At 42.7% G+C, this 12,321-nt stretch overlaps 1 protein-coding gene across 1 annotated transcript in view; it reads right to left on the reverse strand.

Annotated features, from left to right (window-relative positions):
- The window catches only part of usp25 (ubiquitin specific peptidase 25), a gene marked incomplete in the record, with an annotated part of 317,087 nt that overhangs the window by 258,001 nt on the left and 46,765 nt on the right, over nucleotides 1–12,321 (reverse strand). The window contains 1 exon segment of the mRNA XM_037688164.1: nucleotides 7,776–7,920. Coding sequence (XP_037544092.1) covers nucleotides 7,776–7,920 — 145 coding nt within the window.

Consider the following 12,321-nt stretch of genomic DNA (forward strand, 5'->3'; position numbering starts at 1 on the left):
TATATATATATATATATATATATATATATATATATAAATTAGGGGTTGAACGAGTATATAATTTTTAAACTCGACATTAACATAATAAAACCCGAGTAGAACTCGAGTATTTGATGACGTCATAGATCTCAAGATACAAAAATAAATAAAATCGAAATAAAAGGTAATTATTTACAAAAAAAAAAGACCAACAAAACATTGGGAGCGTATATTATGCTCCTACCATTTATCATACTGCAAATAAGTCAAAGGAAAAACTAAACTATTAGTTTCCTGATGCATGCTCAATAATCCAGGTAGAAAAATCTAAAAAAGTTAAATCTGGTCCTCTGGACATTCAAAAAAACAAAACAAAGCAAATCAACAAAAAATGTAGAAACGTTTCGTCTCTCATCCGAGAGACTTCCTCAGTCTGAGGTGCTGTATTCAGCTCAGCCTCTTAAATAGCACCGTCTCAGAGTGGATCAACCAGTTTGCTGCTGACAACAGCAGCTGGTTTTGGTTGTCAGCAGCAAAACTGGTTGATCCACTCTGAGACGGTGCTATTTTCATTTAGCCTTTATTTATCCAGGTTAGTCTCATTGAGCCACGAGAACTCATTTTCAAGAGAGACCTGTTTAGGGAGCAGATGGGGGTTAAGGGCCTTGCTCATGGGCCCAGAGTGGGGCGAATGAGGGTGGGGGCAAGTGTGGGTGTTTCACCTACCCCACCCACAATTTTGATGTTGTCGGGGCCGGGGCGTGAACCGGCGATCTTCGGATCACAAGCCCACCTCTCTAACCTCTGCGCCACCACTCCCCCATATTTAAGAGGCTGAGCTGAATACAGCTCCTCAGACTGAGGAAGTCTCTCGGATGAGAGACGAAATGTTTCTACATTTTTTGTTGATTTGCTTTGTTTTGTTTTTTTGAATGTCCAGAGAACCAGATTTAACTTTTTTAGATAAACTATTAGTTATTATTATTAAACTGCAAACGTGAAGAAACGTGCAGCACGCCAGAAACGAAACTTAAAACAGTGGATGGGCGGTGGATTGGACCCGGTGTTACACAATACTCTGTGACCTGCAACAGTGCAAACACCGCCCCCTACGGTCATACGGTGGTCACATAATATGACGTCACTACGGTTACTCGACATTACATTTTTAACCTCGATAGAGGTCCTAGCAATCGATGTGTAGATTACTCGAGTACTCTGTTAATGCCCAAATATATATGTATATATATATATATACATACACATATTATAGCATAATTTACAGCAACTCAAGAAATGCATTGTTTCACTTACAGTGTTAGGTTAAGGCAAGTAAGTAGCCCAAAGAGCAATTAAACACACACACACACACACACACAAATAAAATACTAATTACACACAATTGAATAAATGAAATAAATTACTGTGGCTGTGGTTAGAGCAGTCGTCCTCCAATGCAAGAGTTGGGGGTTCGAATCCACCAGCAGTCACATGTTGAAGTGTCCCTGGGCAAGACACTGAACCCCTCATTGCCTCTGATGTGTGTCCCATCGGTGTATGGAAGTGATAAAGCTCTGATTAGTCTCTTTAGAATGATTTGTTCAATTAGCTTTGTAGAGATATAGTAGAGTGTTGTATGAATGGGTATATGAGGCACAGATTGTTGTAAAGCGCTTTGAGTATCTTGATCAGATAGAAAGGCGCTATACTTCACCACTTGCTCTTGCCGAGATTGGATGCTTCTCCCCTCCCTCTCCCTTTCCGCTTTGCTTTGCTGCTCTGTCTGTCTGTGAAACTGCTTCTAAGCCTCTCTTCATATCTTCCGAAACATAATTATGGACCCGTTTTGATCAGTTGGTCCCTCAACTCAATTTACAACATTTCTTCGGCTTTAGGCGAGCCGATTTGCCCTGTTGGCACGCACGCAGCTGGATATCTCATCGACTTGAAGACTTGATGATGTGTCTATCTCTGCTGCCATTTGTAAATTTTAAGGACGCATATTTAATTGGATTTACGATAACTGGTTCCTGCTTTTTGGATTCGGCTGGTTGCTGGTTTTATCAACAATCAAGGAAGACGTCGGCAGCAAATTTGGACCCGATCGTGCTGCTTGGCTTTATGATGGCTTGGTTTGTGCCTCAAGTACCCAGACTCAAATGTTGTGGGCAGAATGGATTAGACCTCGGGGATTTTACTCAGTCACGTTCCATCAGTGTGGCCATGTAATTTGGACATTTTGGAACCGAGTGGACCAAAACAGACTCAAGGTAGATGTAATTAAGTTCTGCCTGTCCCCAAAACAACTGTGTTTATCTGAATTTGGCTCTCTTGGCTATCCTTGAAGGCCATCTTATCTGAATTCGCCTGGAGAACGTGATCCGATGCTCACCACCACCTCCCTGAGAAATTTCCAACTGATAACCAGATGAAACCAGCTGAATAAACTTTGTGTCATTATTTCAGGACTCTTGGATTCTCATAGACGTTATTCTTGGCCATTCCTCAACATACCTCGAGAATGTTTATGGATCTCACCGGAGGACACTGGCTGATTATTCTGTCCTTATCAGAACTCTTATAGTGCCTTCGAGAGCGTCTATGGACATGCTCACTGCTCTCGTCGTCTCCCCATCTCTGCAGAATGTCTACGTCACTATGTGCTTGTTTGTGCGAGGTGTTTTTTAATATCAGTTTTTCTTCTCAGGCAGGAAAAAAAAGTCTCATAGGAATTTTTTCGCCTCCAATTCCTTCATGTGTCCAGTTTCACTAATTTTTGTCTGTCTAAACAGATCTCACTTGTAAATGAGTCTTCTAGGCTCAATGTGACTTATCTGTCTAAATAAAGGTTGAACAAATGAATATAAGTACAGTCCATTTACCATTCCATTTTACTATAATTCATGTTTAAATGCAACTCATCTTGCCATACAGTGCAGTGTCTTCAGACTTTGCCAGCAAATTAAAACTTGACGCTAAATCATTAAACTATCTTTGTGTTAGATTTATTTATAAATCACATTTAAACACTGCTCGTACCAATTAAATTGAAATAAAAAGTAACACACACACAATACTTAATTACACACATTTGAGTAGATGTAATAAATTACTTTAATTACTGTTTAAATGCAATTCATCCTGCCATGATGCAGTGTCTTCAGACTTTGACAGCAAATTAAAACGTTGGTTACGTACTGTAACCCCAGATTCTATGAGTATAGGCGTAGCCCTTTAAGAGCTGTCGCTTTTGGGTTTATCCCGTCATGCAAAGCATCGCACTGAAAAAATTTAGTCCACGCCCACCTGTTGTGTGGTCCCCACCCGGTCCGTATAAATTACGTTAAGAACGGGTAATCGGCTCCCAAATAGCTTTTTCTTCAGCCATTTAGGAGCCAGTGAGGCCCGACGCTTTGTCGACAGCTCTTAAAGGGCTACGCCAATACTCATAGAATCTGGGGGATACAGTACGTAACCAACGTTCTATTTCGTATAGGCTTCGCCCTTTAAGAGCTGTCTCTGGTGGGTTAAAGGCGAAGTAAGATGTGGTCTCCGCCTCACTGGGTCCATTCGAACACCATATGAAGCGCCCACTTGCCCAAAAAACATCTCGTCACTCAGCTCTCCATGTGCGAAAATACGCGTTGCGTAATTATGGGCACCATGCACAGATGTGCGCTGCGTAGTTTACGCGTTCCAAATGCATGAACGCCCGGAAAGGTTTCAACGGGAAAGAGGAGTCTGAAAAGGCTGTGAACAGAGCAGATCCACGGCTCTTCAACATGAACAGATTAATAATAAGTGAACTGATTATTAATCAAATGAACTGATTGATGACAGAAGTCATCAACTGATTAGTGACCCTAGAACAAGAACAACAGTCATAATATGTGACTGATAACAACATCTCACACTGTAATGCATGCAGTCAGATGTGAGTTTAAACGAGATTCCATGAAACAACAATATTCATTCTGTTAAAACACCAAGGACAGAATGTGTCATGGAACAAGCCAACACATCACGTAAATAAAAGCGAATAAATGAACAGGGTGTTGATCATGCGGCCGCAGTACAAATTTCCTGCATCGTCATACCATTATGCAAAGCAGTCGAAGATGCGATACCTCTGGTCAAGTGTGCCCTGAGGTTGTCAGGAGGCTCTAAATCTGATGCTCTGTAGGCTTCAGAAATGGCCTCACACAGCCAATGTGACAAGCGCTGGGTGGATAACGGGCGACCTGCAGATGTGTCTCTATAGTGTACAAACAAATGTGGAGTCTGACACAGTGCCGCCGTGCGTGCTACGCAACACGTCAACGCATGCACAGGGCAGAGAAGATTGGAAGATGCTTCATCTTCTGATTTGTGGGGAGGAGGGAAAAAAACTCCCAACGATATCTCTCTTGAATGAGCTTGAGATGTTTTTAGGCATAAACGCTGGGTTAAGCCTGAGATCAGCTGAGCTGTCATCAGCCTGTAATCTGAGACATGACGGAGCGACAGAGAGGGCAGATAAATCACTCACCCCCTTAACGGATGTTAAAGCCAACAGCAGGGCTGTTTTAAGAGACAAGAATTTAATCGGAACCTGATCAAGTGGCTCGAATGGAGCTTTGATCAGGGCTCGCAGAACCAGCGTTAAATCCCACTGTGGAGAAAGTGGGCGTGAAACAGGCCTGTGTCTCTGTACACCTTTTAAAAAAACGCTTCATCAGAGGATGATTAAAAGCTGTTCTGTCCCTGAAACCTTGGTGACAAGAAGAGATGGCTGCAGCGTACGTTTTAATTGTGCTGAACGCCAGATTCCTGTCCATCAGCTGCTGCAGAAAAGACAGCACGCCACCTAGTGGACATGAGGTGGCCTTTACACCTTTCTCCGTACACCAGCGCTGAAAAGCTGTCCACTTTGATGTGTACAGCGCTGTGGCGGAGGCAGCACGTGAATCCTGAATCGTGCGCACTACCTCTCGAGACAGGCCCATCTTCTCTAAACTGATCCGCTCAGCAGCCAGACCCAAAGGTGCTGGCCTATTTCTGGGTAACTTCTGATCGCTCCTCCCTCCTGGAGGAGAGCGACCTCCCTCCACGGCAGTTTCCACGGGCGACCCGATAACAGGCCTCGTGGAATTGGGAACCACGGGGCGTTCACGCGCTTGGGAACCACCAGGAGGACTGTCAGTCCCTCCTCCCAAACTCTGTTCAGAAACCGTGATATAAGAGGGAGTGGGGGAAATGCGTAAAAAAGCATTTTGGGCCACAGGCTGTGAGCAAGCGCGTCCACCCCTAGCGGTGGTTCATCCCGTGGGCTCAGTGAGAACCATAGTTGACACAGAGCGTTCTCTGGTGTGGCAAACAGGTCCAAGGCCGCTCTGCCAAATTTCTGCCATGTCTGAGCCATCAGCTCGGGATGGAGGCTCCAGTCCCCATGGCGCGGACCGCCCCTGCAGCCTCGTTCTAGTAGGACGTCACTACTGGAAAACGAGGCCAGATGGGATCAGGACGGCGAGCCAGGGTGGAGCCAAAACTTCCCGCTAGATCATCCGATCTGGGCGGGGGGAGGAGAGGGACGGAAAGTCCCTTCGTGTCAGCCGCCTCCTGGATTATGCCGGACAGCTCCGAGAGGATGGCACCGACGGCTGGGAGCGATGTGGTCACTGATGCGGAAAGGCCCCGGGGGGTGAGCATCCGCTCGGCCCCCCTCGTTCCGACACTACGCTCTCCAGGAGGGAGTGAGCAGCGGGGGCTGCTGCTGACGCCGCCTGTCCCAGAGGAACCATCCGATTCACTCTGAGAGTCGGCGTTAAAAAAAAAGGTTGATGGCATTGACCCGCCACGGAAAGTACTCCTCAGCGCTTACCTTGAAACAAGGCTGCTCGTCTGCTTCTCCTCGGGGAGGAAGAACTCACTGGGACGGCAGGAGGTTGGCGTGGCGGAGACCAAGGCAGCCTTAGCAAAGGTTGTGCCAGTCAAGCTGGACAACTTTCCTTCTTCGTTCTTCTGACAGTGCTATTAGCTTGCTGAAGAAAAATGGGAGCCAATTACCCGCTCTTAACGTAATTTATACGGACCGGGTGGGGCCCACACAACAGGTGGGCGTGGACTAAATTTTTTCAGTGCAATGCTTTGCATGACGGGATGAACCCACCAGCGACAGCTCTTAAAGGGCAAAGCCTATACGAAATAGAACTTGAAGCTAAATCATTAAACCATCTTTGTGTTCGATTTATTAATAAATCAAATTTAAACACTGCTTGTACCAATTAAATTGAAATAAAAAGTAACACACATTGTCTATCACTGTCATTAATCAGCTAACAAACAAGCAGCAGCATCAGCTCCCAGAGAGACTAACGCTACATTTTTTCACTTGGAAAAAGAACAATTGTAGGATATTTTAGAGACTTACTGCTGCTGAGCTCCTTCATCCAAACAGCGGTGAAGTTAGTTTACGACACCGACATGTATACGTTTCATCACCTTGGTTTCCCCATGTCATGTCGTCACTTTTGCAAAGCTGCATGTTGTGCAGTTTTTAACTTTGTGAAGCGTCAAGTGCTCCCACACTTTGGAGGACTTGGGTCGAATTGTTTTCTCGGCGTCTGTCATTTATAAAATGTCCTTAATTTCTAAAAAAGTTAAATCTGGTCCTCTGGACATTCAAAAAAAACAAAACAAAGCAAATCAACAAAAAAAATGTAGAAACGTTTCGTCTCTCATCCGAGAGACTTCCTCAGTCTGAGGAGCTGTATTCAGCTCAGTCTCTTAAATAGCACCGTCTCAGAGTCCTTAATTTCCTTTGAAAACAGCCTCTGCTCGGCTTCTCTCTCGCTCTGATCAACTCACTCTGCAGTTTTTTGTTTTTTTTTACTTTATTCAGTCAGCCAGCATTGACAACACTCTGCAGGTGAACAAAACGGCTCCACAACTCCGTGAGACTCATAATCGTGCGACACAACGAATCGATAATTAAATTTGTCTAAAACACTTTTAATAATCAATTTTTATCTATTTTATTGATTCGTTGTTGCAGCCCTAGTCGGCACTACAAATCTTTTAGACCACTTAAAACAATGCTATGTTATAAGCTGCAGCTCTGAGTGTGTTTTCAGCCTCCTTCACTGAAACAAACCACGGTATAAAACTCATTTAGCCGTGCTATGCCTTATGAGAGGAACAATGAGAACGCAACATTAATAAATTAGCAGCTTATCATATCACTAAAGACACGGCTCTAGTCTCAACTGTGGAACAAGAAGACGGCTAAAGCATTAGCCGTCTCATTAGCTGCTAAGGTAAGAACCGTGTCTTTAGCGATAAAAATAAGCTGCTGATTTATTAATATTGCGACACCTCCTCTCTCACCTTTCCCCTCATAAGGCACAGCATGGCTAAATGAGTTTCATACCGTGGTTTGTTTCAGGGAAGGAGGCTGAAGTCTGTCGGAGCTGCAGCTGCAGTTCACACATGCTTACCAACGTCATGAAGGCAGCGAAGCTGAATAAGATTATTATTTAATATATGTAAATAAAGGTATAAAAAATAAACTAATATATGTAAATAGTTTATTTTTTAGACATTTACTTTGTACAGTTATAGTTGTTTACAATATGTGCCTGTGTGACAACTGGGACAAAGCTTTGACTCAGAAATATATTTTTGTTATTAGTTTATATATCGTATATTGTCATTCATCTTAAATATTTTGAGATATTAATTTTGGTCCATATTGCCCTGCCCTACAAACCAACCATCCAACAGTTGACCAGTTTACAATGCTTAGGTGAACTGCTCACTTGTGTCTGCCTGGCTGCCAACACTGATATATCTGTCGCTTGCCACCTGGGATGTCTGGTAGTATGTAGTCTCTTCTTGCTGAGGAACTTTGGCATTTTTCTCTGTCAGAAAGGCAACAGCATCAGCCAGGTCTCCATTGCTCACCTGAAGCAACAAGAGAAAAAAGAAAGATCAACAAAATGCTGGTGAAGATTCTCAGTCATCCAGGACATGATGAATTCAAAAAACGTTCAATACAAAGACAACTGGACTTTATTTGTAACAGAAGACGTTTCGCTCCTCATCCGAGGAGCTTTCTCAATTCAAAGAGCAGTGAAGTGAGGGATTCAGGTTAAAAAGCTGACTAAGATAAGAAACACACACATATGTAGATCAGCAATTCACACTTAAACACCTTAACAGTAAGAGTCTTTTGTTACTCTAATTCACAGGCGAGGCCCCTCTGTTCCCATCAGGTGTGAAAACTGGCTGGGAATCTGTCTTAAAGTTGCATTATAGGTTTTAGAAAGTGGAAATCTGAGGCCTCCTCCTCTGTTAAGAGACGACTTTTCTCTTTTTACATAAATTGCCTCCTTCACCCCCCTCTCAAACCATCTGTGTTCTCGGTCAAAAATGTGCACATTTTGGTCCTCAAAAGAGTGTCCCTTCTCTGTGAGGTGGAGGTGAACAGCTGAATCTTGTCATGAGGAAGTAGCTCTCCTGTGTTGAGCCATGCGTCTGTGAAGAGGCTGTTTAGTTTCTCCAATGTAGAGGTCTGGACAGTCCTCGCTGCACTGGACCGCATACACTACACCACTCTGTCTGTGTATGGGTGTTTTGTCTTTAGGGTGGACCAGTCTCTGTCTGAGGGTCCTGCTGGGTTTGAAATGTACTGGGATGTTGTCTTTGTTGAAAATCCTTCTGAATTGCTCTGATACTCCAGCAACATAAGGGATGACAATGTTTTTACGTCTGCTGTTTTCCTTTTTCTGTTTATTGGTGTGTTTTGTAGATTTCCTTGCTGACTTGACAAAAGCCCAGTTTGGATATCCACGTTTGGAGAGCTTCTTGGATGTGTTTCTGTTCCTTTTCCTTACCTTTTGTCTTTGTGGGGACGCGTTCGGCCCGATGTTGTAAAGTTCTGATGACAGAGAGTTTGTGTTCCAGTGGATGGTGGGAGTCATCTTATAGGTGCTGGTTGGGTCCCTATTCAGGATCTCCTAGGTGTTACTGTCGCTCAGTAGTGTAGTTATTTTTTCCCGGTAATCAGAAGTGTTGAGGACTACTGTGCATCTTCCTTTATCAGCTGGTAAAATGGTGATGTTTTGGTCCTGGCTGAGTGATGTTACAGCTTTCCTTTCATGTGGTGTGAGGTTTGAAGGAGGCGGTTTGGCACTGGAGAGGGTTGCTGATATTTTCATTCTGAGCTGTTCTGCCTCTCCTTCCGTCAAGTTGTTGTTCCTAATCGCGGATTCAGTGGCCGTGATTAGTTCCACAACAGGTATTTCTTGAGGGGAGATGGCAAAGTTTAGTCCTTTCGCCAGCACATCTTTCTCAGGTTGTGTCAATGTCCTGTTAGATAAATTTCTAACCCACTGGTCATGAAAATTAGTGTTGGAGACAATCTCCTGATCTTGACTGATGGTTTGTGATGAGAAAACAGCTCTCTGTTGTAATTTTAGAAACTTACTTTTTTGACGTTCCTTGCTCTTTTGATGCTGTGAAAGCTGGGCCTTTTCAATAAAAAGAAAGTCACAGATTACTTGCAAAAACTTGAAAAGGAGAAAACAACCAATCGATTGTTGTATTATAGATTGTACCCAGGGGAAGCCACTCCCCGTCTTTATGGACTTCCAAAAATACATAAAGAAGGAACACCACTCAGACCCATCATCAGCAGCATGAACTCAGTGACATACAATATTGCTAAACATCTGGCTGGTATTTTAGCTCCTCTTGTTGGAAACACACCTCATCACATAAAGAACTCCATTGATTTTGCTAACAAAGATCAACACTTGAAACTAACCCCAGGAGAAACCCTTGTATCGTATGATGTGACTTCTCTTTTCACATGCATACCCATCTCTGAAGCAGTAGAAACCGTCAGAAAACAACTTCTACAAGACAAGGACTTAATCAAAAGGACCAACTTCACCCCAGACCAGATCTGCACCCTGTTGGATCTCTGCCTCTGCACCACTTATTTCAAGTTCAATGACAGTTTTTACAGACAGAAGCACGGCTGTGCCATGGGATCTCCAGTGTCACCCATTGTTGCCAATCTCTACATGGAGGAAGTGGAACAGAGAGCCCTAAACTCCATTGAGGGAACAACGCCAAGCCATTGGTTCCGTTATGTGGATGACACCTGGGTCAAAATCCAAGCCAAGGAAATAGAAGCGTTCACCAGACACATTAACTCGGTCGATAACAACATCAAGTTCACCAGAGAGGATGCAAACGACAACAAGCTGCCTTTTTTGGACTGTTTGGTTCAGATGGAAAGAGAGGACAGCCTCAACATTGAAGTTTACAAAAAACCAACCCACACAGACCAGTATCTTCTGTTTGACTCCCACCATCCACTGGAACACAAACTCTCTGTCATCAGAACTTTACAACATCGGGCCTAACGCGTCCTCATGAAGACAAAAGGTAAGGAAAAGGAACAGAAACACATCCAAGAAGCTCTCCAAACGTGTGGATATCCAAACTGGGCTTTTGTCAAGTCAGCAAGGAAATCTACAAAACACACTAGGGCTGCAACAACGAATCGATAAAATCGATAAAATCGATAAAAATCAATAAAAATCGTGATTAAAAGCGTTGGAAACAAATTTCATTATCGATTCGTTGTGTCGCGCGATTATGCGTCTTTCACGGCGCTGCGGAGTCGTTTCGTTTTGTTTACGGGCAGTTCATTGTCAATGCTGACTGACTGCATAAAGTTTGAAAAAAAAAAACCAAACCCTGCAGCGCGAGTTGAACAGAGCGAGGGGCGAGGCAGAGCAGAGGGGGTGTTTTCAAAGGAAAATAAGTAAATTTTGCAAATGACCGATGCAGAGAAAACTGTTCCACCCAAGTCCTCCGAAGTGTGGGAGAACTTCACAAAGATAAAAACTGAGAAACATGCAGCTTTGAAAATCGCCGACACGACACGAGAGAACCACGGAGATCAACGTAAACATGTGGGAGTCACGAGGAGGAGGAAGGAGCTGCTGCTGACACAACTCGTTTCACTCCCAACTCGTGTTGCAGGTGAGTCTCTACAATTTAACACTTTGTTCTGTTTCAAGAGAGAAAACGTAACGTCAGTCTGTCTGGTAGATGAAGCTGTTTGTTTGTTTGTTTATCTGATTAATGACGGTGATAGAGAACATGTGTTACTTTTTATTTAATTTAATTGGTACAATCAGTGTTTAAATGTGATTTATAAATAAATCTAACACAAAGATAATAATTTAATGATTAAGCTTCAACTTTTAATTTGCTGGCAAAGTCTGAAGATACTGCAGGTATGGCAGGATGAATTGCATTTAAACAGGAATTAAAGTAATTTATTACATCTACTCAAATGTGTGTAATTAAGTATTTTATATATATGCGTGTGTGTGTGTCTGTGTTTAATTGCTCTTTTAGCTACTTTTGCCTGAACCTAACACTGTAAGTGAAACAAGGCATTTCTTGAGTTGCTGTAAATTATGATATAAAACATATTTACTGTCTCATTCCAGAAAACAACAACAACAAACAACAACATCCTTCATGATGGACAGACATCATGGACACCACAGCAGCAGCTGTCTTCACTGAAACATCCTGAACATGATCGTCACTGACATGAGGCCTCTGTCCATGGTTGAAGACGAAGGCTTCACTACAATAATCCACACTTTTCATCCAGGTTACAATAATCCACACTTTTAATCCAGGTTACAATGATCCACACTTTTAATCCAGGTTAAAATGATCCACACTTTTAATCCAGGTTAAAATGATCCACACTTTTAATCCAGGTTACAATGATCCACACTTTTAATCCAGGTTACAATGATCCACACTTTTAATCCAGGTTACAATGATCCACACTTTTAATCCAGGTTACAATAATCCACACTTTTAATCCAGGTTACAATAATCCACACTTTTAATCCAGGTTACAATGATCCACACTTTTAATCCAGGTTACAATAATCCACACTTTAATCCAGGTTACAATAATCCACACTTTTAATCCAGGTTACACTCTTCCCTCAAGGACACATTTTACAAAGTAGCTACATATTGTGCAGGTATAAAGACACATTTGTATATATTTTTGTGTACATTTGTTTTTTTAAACTATTTGACTAACTTTTATTTTTTTGTATTCAATATTTTACTAACAGAATAGTCAAATAGCAACCTGTTTTTGTGTGAATTGCTGTCAGTCAATTGTTCAATTGTGGAATACAGGGGTGGAAATTAAAACGTTGTGGGGGGGTTTCCGATTAATCGATTAATCGAAAAAAATAATCGGCCGATGAATCGATTATTGAAATAATTGTTAGTTGCAGCCCTAAA

Source organism: Nematolebias whitei, chromosome 14 (genome assembly GCF_014905685.2).
Source record: "Nematolebias whitei isolate Nwh7 chromosome 14, NemWhi1, whole genome shotgun sequence".
In the NCBI taxonomy this organism is placed as follows: domain Eukaryota; kingdom Metazoa; phylum Chordata; class Actinopteri; order Cyprinodontiformes; family Rivulidae; genus Nematolebias; species Nematolebias whitei.